We start from the raw sequence: 12,981 nt of genomic DNA, 5'->3' as shown, positions 1-12,981 counted from the left end.
AGTTTTGGCTCGGTTCTTTGCAACACCCCTTTTACTCCACGCTGATAACGAATCGCATTGAAACACAGGTCAGTGACAAATCTACACATGTGCAAAAAATCTCTATTTTTTATATTACAAACAATATTATAACATATGAGTCTCCTGAAATACATTTTTTAACGATATGTGTTAATATAACCATTAACATGACAACTCTTACGTGTAATATCTATATATATCATTAATCGACGCTAACATGCTTAATTTGTTATAATAAATGTTGTTATAAATTATAATGGATTAAGTATAGTTTTTTTTATATTCGCGTGGATTTTGACCACACAAGCTCAGTAATGTAATAAATATAATATAACATATAATATTTTATATGTTTTATCAAACCTTCTGCCAAACAGAATGGTATATGTTTTATATATAGTGGTTCAGTAACTATTTCAATTATACATTTAATATTTAATATGATATTTAATATGAATCTTGGCAATTATAAAATATTGAGTATTATAAATTCACCGCAACTATAGTTTATAGCACAGAATACACAACACGGCGACGATGAAAAATTGCATTAATAATTGAAATAAAAAAATAGGTAAACCTCACATCGAACATCGCTCTCCTTCGACTTTCGACGAATTACAGTTTCTATTTTACTTAGACAAAACAATTAGTTAAAAGTGTTCTACAAATACACTAATATATTGTCAAAATAAAACGTTCTTTAAAATCATTAAAGATGAAATGTTGCCGCGACCACGCTAGAATTAAGTAATATTTTCTGATTTTTTTTTATTGCGTGAAGCGATTAATTATTCGCGACTTACTATAAGTAAGTACCTATATCTAATTATGCACCATTAAATAAATATTTCCACAGTAAAATGTGAAAATATTAACATACCTTGGTAACTAAACTATAACAATACAGCTAACTACTTTTCTCCAATAACACTTCATTTTTATACCAATTTTATAATTTATATAAAATATAAAAAATGTGACTTTATTATATTTAATGCGGCCTCACAGTGAAATTTTATTCAACTGTTTCTAATAGCTGTAGCTAACTTATACAATTCACTTTTAATAGAGAATGCATATTTTTAAAGCTGTGAAATTGATATAAATACGTCTTTATTATGGTATTTATATTATTTATTTAGGCATTCTGATGATACATATCAAGGTAGATTTTGTTTGGCATAACGTCATCCCACTTTTGATAATACAAGTAAAATATAACGCGCATGCTCCTTGCAGCCTCCGGTCTCAACCCTCCCAGTTCGCTCAGTGCTCGTCACGTAATCCTAAGCTATACAGTAATGAATAAAAAAATATGTTCTTCAGCGATTTTATTACACATTTAAACAAGTTCCACGCATAAAATTCAAGTTTTAAAACAAAACCTTACTATGTATAACAGTGCAAATCTGTGGCTTCTAAGACAAAGATGTTATTATATAAATTGTGTATTTTGAGCTAAGAAATGTCATTATATTTAGGTAAGTTTAAGTTGCACTTTATATATTCCGCACTCTCGATAGTCTAAGAAATTAAAGTTTTAATTATTAATGAAATAAATAAACATTATATCAGATTTATATTTTATTGTGCAGGTGTAATACAATCTCTTGCACATTGATCAGTTTAAATGACTAATAATTAAATTTAATAATTATTTATTTCACTTAAATAATAGGTTCTTCAATTTTAAATATTTTTTATCGATGTTTATTTGAAATTTTTTTAGTTGAAATAAGAAACAAAATATTCATATAATTATTTTTAACATTTTCAGAATGGCGTTCCCAATGAGAACCGTCGTGGGAAAATCACATTTCATACCACTCCGACTTCGTTATGTTTTCTTACTTGTCACAATATTTTGTGGCAGCTTCCTATTTATCTTAATCAATAGTGGAATTGATATATCGTTTATCAACAACCAAATCATTAGTTCTTCGTGGAAAAGACACAGATATGATTTAATTCACTCCGATGACATTTTCACAATAAAAACAGATGGTTGCACTATTCCCGGGTTGAATCCATTTGCTGAAGACATCAAAAAATTTATCGAATACCCCAGGAATATAAAACCATGCCACCAATCAAATATTTCGTTACTTGATAATAACGAAACACATATATGGATAAATAGCGAGAACATAAAGTATTACGATGTGCCGCTTAGCACCCCTAACATTACCTGCTGTTATAAATCATTTTATAGACCTTTAGCAATCGTTGACATTTATTCTATGGACGTAGATGATAGAGTTAAATACGAGGCATGTACTAAATTTTCAGATCATATAGAAGTTATGAATGAATTTGTTAGAGTTACTTGTAACTATAAAGAGAGCATAATTTATGAGCAATTTTTTCTTTTCGCACCCAAAAAACCGTTCGTGTCATTTAAGGACGAATTTTCAGAAATGCAAACGAATCAAACATCGTTTAATGTTGTAATTATGGGTATTGATGCCATATCAAGATTAAACTTTTACAGAACAATGCCTAAAACATTGGCTTATTTAAAAAAGAAAGGTGCCATAGAGCTTTACGGGTACAATAAAGTTGGTGATAACACATTTCCTAATCTGACACCGATACTCCTTGGGATGAAAGATACAGATTTAAAGAAAACTTGCTGGCCTAATACGAGGGCCACATTTGATAATTGTCCTTTTATCTGGGATTGGTTTAAGGACGCTGGTTACTATACTGCCCTTGGTGAAGACACTGCCAACTTAGGAACTTTCAATTTTGAGAAATTTGGATTTAGTAGGACCCCGACGGACTACTACTTGCATACATTTATGCACGAAGCCGAGCGCTATACCGGCAACAACAGAGATTTTAATTCATTCATATGTATGGGTAATAAATACTTTTACAAAGTTCTTTTAGATTATATTGAAAATTTAACACTAACTCTAAAGTCTTCCAAGCTGTTTGGTTTCTTCTGGGAAGTAACAATGAGTCATGACTATTTAAATTATCCTATGGCGATGGATGACAATTACGAATCATTTTTAAGGAAACTCGACAATGCTCAATATTTGGAAGATACGATTTTAATATTACTAAGCGACCATGGCATTCGGTGGGGTGACATAAGATTTACTAAGCAGGGTAGATTAGAAGAGCGCTTGCCACTAATACACATACTTCTGCCTAATTCCTTTCGAATAAACTTTTCTCTGGCATATGAAAATATGAAAATGAATAGTCACCGTCTCACTACCCCTTTTGATGTTTATGCTACGTTAGTCGATCTGATTGATGTTGAAGCAATAAAAAATGAAAATATTAAATTAAGAAGTACAACGTCCTATGCCCATGACAAAGGTATCAGTTTATTTTTACCTGTTCCAAAAAATCGAACATGTAAGACAGCGGGAATAGATGATCATTGGTGCACATGCCATAGAGGACAAAAAATATCAATTAATAGCATCGAAGCGTACGAAGCAGCTGGAAATTTAATGTCCCATTTAAACATGCTGCTCCGAGGGCATCCACAGTGTGCTCACCTCTCACTAGTGGAATTAGTTGAAGTCACTGAAATGATTGCTGGCACGCCGAATGAAAAAGAAGTGGGATGGCGTGAATTTTTAATTGTAGTGCGCACAGCCCCTGGCGATGGTGTTTTCGAAGCGACTCTCCGGCGCGATTCCCGCGAGTGGTCGTTGGCGGGTACTGTGAGCCGTCTCAACGTGTACGGTGACCAGGGTCATTGCATACACCATTACCAACTCAAATTATATTGTTATTGTCATTAACTCTACACTTGAAGAATTGAAGTATTTTTAGCAAAATAATTTTAGTAAAAAAATCTGTGATATGATAATGGCGTATTCAAACAAAAAACGCAATTTTTCTAACGAAGATATTGCTCAAAACAATCAGGCCTATAGTTAATTTTTTGAGATGATTTTTTTTTTTATGTCCGATGTTATTTTCAAAGAAAAGTTTTTTGTCATTTTGAGTTTGAATACCCACATCAAATTGGTATTGTTATATGCCAAATGATTTTAGATGACGAACAAAAATAAGTACAATTCATGTATTTTTCACGGTATCTCACTACGTTAGGTATATCAGATAAATTATTAATAATAGTTACAATTATTTATATGTATATATAATTGTAAGTATTTAATTTTATGCATGTACACATTATTAAAATATCCTCACATATTATTATTTTTATATCAAGCATATATTAATAATAATATTTAAACACGTGGTTTCTAACTGTGGTAACCACTTATAAAGTTAATATAAAGTTATAACTTAGCACACGAATATAGACGGTTAATTTTGTAGTCCTTTTACTGTTAACGACAATAGCTTCAACGACTTTGTAGGTTAAATTTAGTAAATAGTTACATGTGTAGACTTATACGATGTAATAAATAATTTAGATATAATGTCTTAAATGGTTGTGTAGGGTAGCGGACATATCACAATAATATTACAATGGGTGGTTTAATCGTTCTATTACAACTTGTACATAAGGATAAAAACACAAAATCTACGCTATCTTATTTTTTAGCTGTGTTAATTCATGTAAAAAAATATATATTTTTACACTAGGGCTCGTCAGCGCTTACATACTCAAAACTTCTATTAAGTTCGAGTAATTAATTTCAATTAATGATATATAAAAAATTGTGACATTTCACAAGTGAGAAATGATTTCTATCAGAATTGCTGCACAGTACCCAGAATAGATTTACATTTAAAATAATGTTCACAAAAACGTGAGCTAATTAAACGATTTTTATATAGGTATATATTTAAATGTTAAGTGATGATATATTGACGCTTTTTGTAATTACATTTTGTACAAATTGTAATAAAATGGGCCTTACTTTTATTGTTACAATATAGCTCTTATTACTCACTTATTACGTATAGACTGTTAAAATTATTATAATTGACATTGAAAAATCTAACTTGAAAATATTGTTATACATTTTTTTTTGTTTTATAACAATAAAAAGTCAAAATAAAAAAGTTTCTTTTAATATTTTTTGATTTATTCAAATCCCGTTTGACGGTTTTTTAAAAGACGATAATTATCAATCGTATAAATTTTGATATTAAATCTATTTTTCGTTGACATTCTGCTAAATAAGCTTAAGTGTTTCAGATATATTAAAGCCAAAACCATTTGATACACTCATTGGGGTTGTAGGACGCTATTTATGTTATACATTCATACATACATACAAACAACAACAACAACAACAGCCTGTAAATTCCCACTGCTGGGCTAAAGGCCTCCTCTCCCTTTGAGGAGAAGGTTTGAAACATATTCCACCACGCAGTTCCAATGCGGGTTGGTGGAATACACATGTGGCAGAATTTCTATGAAATTTGTCACATGCAGTTTTCCTCACGATGTGTCACCGCTGAGCACGAGATGAATTATAAAGACAAATTAAGCACATGAATCAGCGGTGCTTGCCTGGGTTCTAACCCGCAATCATCGGTTAAGATGCACGCGTTCTAACCACTAGGCCATCTCGACTCGCGACATACGTACATACATTCTTTAAATTACATCGATGGCGAAAAATTTTGTTACGATAAACGGCGTTAAAGGACTGTGGTGCAAGATACAAATAAGAACATTCAAGCGTAAAATATCTTTCGACCTTCTAATAAATATTTCACTAATATATTTCATTTCTCGTGTGTCAAGCGAAGACATTTTAATATTTGTGTTCTTTTTGTGTATAATAAGCGTAAATTAATCATGTATTGTAATTTTACGGTTTATTATTAAACTTTTTTATATTAGGTAGATTAGGCAAGTACTATGGTCAATGGTCATATAGTATCTACTACTGTATTGTACATGTATATAAAAGATACTAACCTACCCGCGTAACGCATGTAAATGTATATTAGTATTTTTGATAATACTTTTTATTTTATTTTTTTCGTATCTTAGTATAACAACGAGGGTTCTCTACAAATAAATAGTCTATATCTAAATATAAGGAATTTATGATGATTGTAATGAATGATAATATATGAGAAAGCTATGAATTTATGATAATTCGTCAAAATTTGTGTCAATAAATAATTAAATATTTAATAATAAATTCTAAATCTCAATAAATACATAATATGTCTGAGATCCTAAAACAATACAAATCCTTCAACTAATGTCAACTTGAAACAAAGGCATATTCATTATTACAATGTCTCTGTGATGCATGTCTAAGTAGTTTATTCAATATAGAGCCATGAAAAATTACACTATTTTGTAGTAGGAACATACTTGGTTCATATTTGAAAACTAACGACAGTCTTTGCTTATTTTCAGTATGGGACGCTTTTCGGGAGGCTCCGTTTACAAGACCGCTTCCATGCCGATACGTTTGCGTTGTTTATTTCTTCTTGCAACAATTTTCGTTGGAACTTTTCTTTTCGTGACGATAAGAAATATATCAGATATTAAAAGTGAATTTATTGCAACATCTTGGAACCATGATAAAGATTATGGAAGTATCGCTGAAAACGATTACACGATAAAAACAAAAGGATGTGTTATTCCTTCATTAAAACCATTTGGTGACGAAGTTAAACAATTTGCGAAATACCCGACGAAATTCAAGCCTTGTCCGGGTCCCGAGCTTTCTTTACTTGGCAATAACAGAACTCATATATGGGTGAGAAATGATATTAAAGAATATTACAATATTAGAAACGACACACCCTTGAATTGCTGTTATACGGCTTTTTTTCGTCCCTTATCAGTTGATGATATCACTGCGTCGAACATCGACAATCGTGTAGAGTATAGTGAGTGTAAATATTTTTCTGATATGATTAAAGCAACCGACGAATTTGTACGAATTAGTTGTTATGTTTACTATACAATAGTATACCAACAATACTTTTTATTTACGTTCAAAAAAGAAGATGCCAATGAATCTAATGAAGTTTCACCAAATAAAGCTGCTTACAATGTCATTGTGATGGGCATTGACGCAGTGTCAAGACTTAATTTTCACAGAACAATGCCTGAAACTTTATCAGTCCTAAACAAAAAGGGAGCTATAGAATTACTAGGATACAACAAAGTTGGAGATAATACATTTCCCAACTTAATACCCATGTTAATGGGAATATCGGAGAATGAACTGAAAACTACCTGCATTCCAAATAAAAAATCGACTTTTGATAACTGTCCCTTCATTTGGGAATGGTATAAACAAGCTGGTTACTACACAGCTTTCGGAGAAGACAGTTCGAGTCTAGGCACTTTCAACTATGAAAAAGGTGGATTTATAAAAACACCTACAGATTACTACTTACATACATTTATCAATGAAGCCGAAAATAACGTTGGTGTCAATAAAGATGTTAATTCGTTTTTATGTATGAATGAGAAATATTTCTACACCGTTTTATTAGATTATATAGAAAATCTTACTTTGACACTAACAGAAAATAATTTTTTTGGCTTTTTTTGGGAAGTAACGATTAGCCATGATTTCGTAAATTATCCTATGCTAATTGACAAAGACTATGCCGATTTTTTCCAAAAATTAGACGCTAGTAATTACTTGGACGACACGATTCTGTTTTTAGTCAGCGACCATGGAATAAGGTGGGGGGAGATAAGAACAACCAATCAAGGTCGCTTAGAGGAACGTTTGCCGTTCGTATACATTTTAACACCCCCTAGCTTTCGCAAAAAATACAAAAATGCTTTCGATAATCTGAACGCGAATAGTCGTCGTCTTACTACACCATACGATATACATGCCACGTTGATTGATCTTTTGCACTTGGAAGGAATAGAAGATAGAATGATTGACCTCAGAAGCAACCAATCCAATCCGAAAAGCAAGGGTATTAGTTTATTTTTACCGATATCAGTAAATCGAACGTGTGCTTCAGCGTATATTGATGATCACTGGTGTAGTTGTCACAAAGGACATCATATGCCAACTAACAGTAAACAGTCTTTGGAAATTGCTGAAATATTAGTAAAAGAATTAAACAAGCTCTTAAAAGGTTACAGTCAATGTGCACTTTTAAAATTAGCGAAACTGTTGGAAATTACAGCATTAGAAATAAGTTCACCAGAAAGTGATGAAATTGAGTGGCGAGAATATATGGTAGTAATAAAAACAACGCCAGGCGACGGTTTATTCGAAGGTACCCTTCGCCATGATGGTTATAATTATTGGTCAGTTGTAGGCACTGTCAGTCGCTTTAACCTTTATGGCAACCAAAGTCACTGTATACACGATTATTTACTTAAGCTTTATTGCTACTGTGAATAGAGCTACCATGATTTATAATTTAACGACTTAACTTCGTAATAACTGTGATATTTTACATAATGCCTATCTAAGTGTAAAAAGTACAATTTTATTCTACTGTGCTTCATAATAATATGTAGATGTTAATTAATATATTATGTGTATTATTTATACCTTTTATTTATTCGATATTCGGTAAATAAAATGATTGTTTATAAAGATTCTTTTATTGCATTAATATGTTAATGTGGATTTCAAGTTTCTATATTTTTAGGCCGAGCGTAACAAAAAAAATGAATCTAATACTTACATATTAAATATAGTTACACCACTTGTAACCGTAACTGTAATAACTCTTCAAAAGTAATTTGAATTATTAGTGCCATACGAGTAGATAATATACTTAGTTCATTTTGTTATTGAATTAGTTTCAAATCAATTGAAATGTTTTCTTGTTCATTCTGATAAGTAAGTAAGTGGTAGTAAACTTCCAGCTAATAGTAATCTTAAAAAATGTCTGGATAAGAATTCCATATTTTATTTTGTAATAACGTTACTAAACATAATTTATTGTCTTAAAACAATGAAACGGAGGCTTTGCTCGATAAATGTTTTCTGTTAAGGATATTTTTTTTAATTCAAGTTCATTAAATTATCAATCTTCACATTACTTATAGTAATTTCTATTTGTATATGTGTAAGCAATTAATGTTATTAATTCTTATGTTACTAAATATATTTACTTGGTTTTAAATTTATTTATTTTTACTTGGTGGTAGGGCTTTGTGCAAGCCCGTCTGGGTAGGTACCACCCACTCATCAGGTATTCTACCGCCAAATAACAGTACTCAATATTGTTGTGTTCCGGTCTGAAGGGTGAGTGAGCCAGTGTAACTACAGGGACAAGGGACATAACATCTTAGTTCCCAAGGTTGGTGGCAAATTGACGATGTAAGGAATAGTTAATATTTCTTACAGCCTCATTGTATATGGGCGATGGTGACCACTTACCCTCAGGTGGCCCATATGCTCGTCTGCCAACCTATACCATAAAAAAAATTATATTAGGTCAAATGATACTTTCATAAATAATTCTTTAAAACTAAACAAGAAACACTAATATTTTATTAGAATTTTAAAAGTAGGTATGCAAAAAGCGGCCAAGTGCTGCTCGCAAGTCAGGCTCGCCTCTAAAGGGTTACATAGTTCAAACCTATTTTCGGTGGATGTATGGTAATTTACCTACATCATGATCATACCTATATATTTTCTAGGTTTATTATTCTCTTATTTTAGAATATACACAATTTATGACTTTGGAAGTGTCTCTCGCGCAAACTATTTTATATCTTTATTATAACTATATATATTACAAAATATGATTTTAGAAACTTCAATATACCATCCATGTAGGTATTATGGATAGGTCTTTACGTTAATGAAAAACCTCCAAAATCTATTTTTTTTTACGTTTGTAGCCTTGTACCTAGTCTCAACAGTATAATTCTAGTTTCGGAAAAAATACTTTGCCATACGAACGAACAGATAGACATTACGAATCTGTAAGGGTTCCGTTTTTTGCCATTTCACTGTGTGACTCTAAAATTGCTGTTAGGTTAGGGACATAGTTTTTTATTTGTATTAAAAGTTTTTACTGGCACGTTATGTCTAAATTATTGTTTTTCTTTTTATTTTTATTTATTTTATGCTTGCGGATAAGTTATATATTTGTCCTCCGTTACCTTTTAATCGAATATTAATCTTTTTAGCAACTTAAAGGAACTCCATAAAACTGATAACTACATAAAAAGTATAAAGTCGTTTAATTTTCTAAAGTTCGATGAACGTGTTTTTTTTTTTCTATCAATTGAAAAAGGTAGGCGAGAATAAAATAATAGAGAACGGGCACTGAACATAATCCAACGTTTTGCAGACATGTCTGGTATTACATCTAGGTATTATTATGACTTATTGTAACTTTTGTGTAAAATAAGTTATGATATATGAGGAATGTGTTAAAACATGAACAGTTATATTTGTATAAACTGCACTGCACTGTTTGAAGAAGCTGTCAACTTGACAAACGTCAAGTTAAGAAGACAAAACCCAGACGTCATCTTACATCAGTCCTCATTGGATTGTGTAAAAGTAAAAGAAAGTCGCAATATTTATAAAAATGTGTACTGTTTGATATTTTGCTACTTAAAAAATATTTTTGCTGCATTATGGCACTATCATTTAGAGTTTTATATAAAAATAATATTTATTTTCAAAACATAACCAAACCGGTAAAATGGAATATTAAGAAAAATCATCCCATTAGGTACTTATGCAATGGAATACGTTGTCAAAATAATGTTAAAGGAAGTGCTTTATTAATTGAAAAGGAACTTAGCACACTATACAAACCAATTCGAACATGTACAACACAAAGTTCCAAAACTACAAGTAATCCGCCACAAGATCCAGAAAAGAAGCCTGGCGTCATACAAAGATTTAAACAAATGTATAAAGATTATTGGTACGTCCTGTTGCCTGTACATATGACAACATCAGTTATTTGGTTCGGTGGTTTTTACTTTTTTGTAAGAAGGTCTGTATTCATTTTATTTTATTCCTATTTTACTGTTTGTATTATGAATTCATTTTCATCACCATCAATCTCAAATATTAGGAATATGCCTTAATGTTCACTGAAGTACTATTGAAAAATAAAATCTAAAACATTGTGGCTGATGTAATAAAACTGTTAATTTTCTAAACAATTCAACTATGCTGATGACAAACACAACTACTGTTTAAGGATAAAAAATATATTTTTTTAGTAAAAATTAATAATATTGTTTAAGTATAATGAGAAAATGATTATAGAAATGTATAAAATAGATTAAAATAAGTTTTCTGCTTTTTCTACAAAATGTCTTAGAACCTAAGATAAAATGTTTCCATTAAATGTTTAATCAATGGAATATCCAAACTCACATAAAATATCTCAGAAAGTTATGGAGCAATATTTCTGTATGAATTGGTCATGTGGTCACCTTATTAATAGTATAGTTTATAAGTAAAAGTGCACATATGTATATATGGTGTGTGTACAATATTGTTTACATGTATGCATGGGTGAACTTGGCAGTAATAAAATAGATCTAGAATATTAGAAACATATTTAAATTTCCACTCTCACATTCATATTAGAAGGTGACCTTGACAGTAGTATTATAGTTAGTTATATAGTTATAGTTTATAAAATATAAATTAAGTTTTATATGATGTGGTCATGCCTTCTTAGATTTACATTACAAATATGTATGTAAGAATATCTAAGAAGCAAACAACTAGTGCTTGGACTATTGTCCTAATAAATTTCAATTTAATTATTTTAATTAAAAAAAATACATATAATATACCATATGCCTTTCAATTGAATTTTATTAATCTCAGTTATGTTCCTCAGGACAACACCAAGCATTGCTAACTATACACCAAAATTTGGTTTTGTTTGCTTATCCAAGTTTATATGGAGGAATAAAAACTTTTGTTTTTAATGTGTTATTTTAATTATATGTTCCTGTTTTTTCAGTGGTGTAGATGTTATAAGCTTGCTAGAAACAATTGGGATTAGTGAAAAATTATTGTCACCTTTAAAGGAATCTAGTGCAGGGTACTTTGCACTGGCTCTGGCCCTATATAAGTTGGTGACACCTCTGAGATATGCTGTCACTGTTGGTAAAATAACTTATTAATTAACTTTTTACTTGTTTTGGTATGTTATATAGTTTTTAATTTCCTCAAAACCATTGTTATAGGTGGAACTACCTATGCTATAAACAGGCTGACAGCCATTGGTTGGATAAGACCTGTACCTTCTAGGGAACGCATGAAGGTGATTTTTCAAGAGCAAAAAGATAATATTCAAGACAAATTCAATGAAAGCAAACAACACTATCAAACTCAACTGAAAGAAAAGGGTACACATGTAATGGATGAAATGCGAAGGTATAAATCAGAAATGCGTAATATAAAAAATAAAGTAAAGAAAATGTAGAGAAGCAAATTATTGTAAACAGTTTTTTTTTTCAACTCCACACTATTGTTTGTTATGTATATAAGTTACTTTTAAAATTATGTTAGATAAATAAAATTGACGGAGGGAATTAAGAAAAACCTTTTTATAAAGTTATCAATTATTTATTGTTATAAAATATATAAATACAAAAGTATTATTTAACAAAATTATCTTTAATGAAAGGAATTACAATTAAAACATTTCTATTATCAAAATGTACAGATAAATAAACTAAGTTTTTATAATTAAGTACCTACAGAACAAGACAGCACATTACTGGAATGTTTATAATGGTGCTATTACTTCTTCTATTTTTATGATTAAAACTATAAATATTGAAAGAAGATAGATATTAATTATTAATAAAGCCAGATGTGCTGTCATCTAATATAATTAGTAAATGCAACAAAGAAAAAAGAAATAAATCAATAGAAATTGTTTAACTTTTCATTTTACCACAAATTAAACAATGAAAAAAAAACATGTTTCCTGAATACACTTTTCATATTATGCAAAATGCTACTGTTTTGAGCCCATTATAGTGGTATTAATAATTTATTAGTTTTCTAAATTCAAAATTTCAGTATGCACTATTTTTATCACAAAAAC

At 30.3% G+C, this 12,981-nt stretch overlaps 3 protein-coding genes across 3 annotated transcripts; all 3 read left to right on the top strand.

Moving 5' to 3' along the window:
- The first annotated feature begins 1,284 nt into the window (after nucleotides 1-1,284).
- LOC124531227 lies at nucleotides 1,285-4,114 on the top strand. Its single transcript, XM_047105725.1, has 2 exons — nucleotides 1,285-1,505; nucleotides 1,802-4,114. The coding sequence occupies exon 2, from the start codon at nucleotides 1,803-1,805 to the stop codon at nucleotides 3,789-3,791; it is 1,989 nt and encodes a 662-aa protein (XP_046961681.1). The 5' UTR covers nucleotides 1,285-1,505; nucleotide 1,802; the 3' UTR covers nucleotides 3,792-4,114.
- A 2,063-nt stretch (nucleotides 4,115-6,177) lies between these two features.
- LOC124531111 lies at nucleotides 6,178-8,457 on the top strand. Its single transcript, XM_047105568.1, has one exon. The coding sequence runs from the start codon at nucleotides 6,354-6,356 to the stop codon at nucleotides 8,322-8,324; it is 1,971 nt and encodes a 656-aa protein (XP_046961524.1). The 5' UTR covers nucleotides 6,178-6,353; the 3' UTR covers nucleotides 8,325-8,457.
- A 1,923-nt stretch (nucleotides 8,458-10,380) lies between these two features.
- On the top strand, nucleotides 10,381-12,934 carry LOC124530869 (uncharacterized protein C18orf19 homolog A). Its single transcript, XM_047105221.1, has 3 exons — nucleotides 10,381-10,896; nucleotides 11,887-12,032; nucleotides 12,113-12,934. Exons 1-3 carry the CDS (start codon nucleotides 10,529-10,531, stop codon nucleotides 12,349-12,351), a joined length of 753 nt encoding a protein of 250 aa, XP_046961177.1. The 5' UTR covers nucleotides 10,381-10,528; the 3' UTR covers nucleotides 12,352-12,934.
- Nucleotides 12,935-12,981: the final 47 nt, after the last annotated feature.

This window comes from Vanessa cardui, chromosome 7 (assembly GCF_905220365.1).
Source record: "Vanessa cardui chromosome 7, ilVanCard2.1, whole genome shotgun sequence".
Taxonomy (NCBI): Eukaryota; Metazoa; Arthropoda; class Insecta; order Lepidoptera; family Nymphalidae; genus Vanessa; species Vanessa cardui.
The sequence above is the reverse complement of the archived record's forward strand: the minus strand, read 5'-3'. Positions and strand labels throughout refer to the sequence as shown.

Coding starts and splice junctions, on each gene's coding strand:
- LOC124531227 (XM_047105725.1), top strand. CDS start 1,803: ATGGCGTTCCCAATGAGAACCGTCGTGGGAAAATCACATTTCATACCA.
- LOC124531111 (XM_047105568.1), top strand. CDS start 6,354: ATGGGACGCTTTTCGGGAGGCTCCGTTTACAAGACCGCTTCCATGCCG.
- LOC124530869 (XM_047105221.1), top strand. CDS start 10,529: ATGGCACTATCATTTAGAGTTTTATATAAAAATAATATTTATTTTCAA. Junction 10,897..11,886: donor TTTTACTTTTTTGTAAGAAG/GTCTGTATTCAT, acceptor CTGTTTTTTCAG/TGGTGTAGATGTTATAAGCT. Junction 12,033..12,112: donor GAGATATGCTGTCACTGTTG/GTAAAATAACTT, acceptor CCATTGTTATAG/GTGGAACTACCTATGCTATA.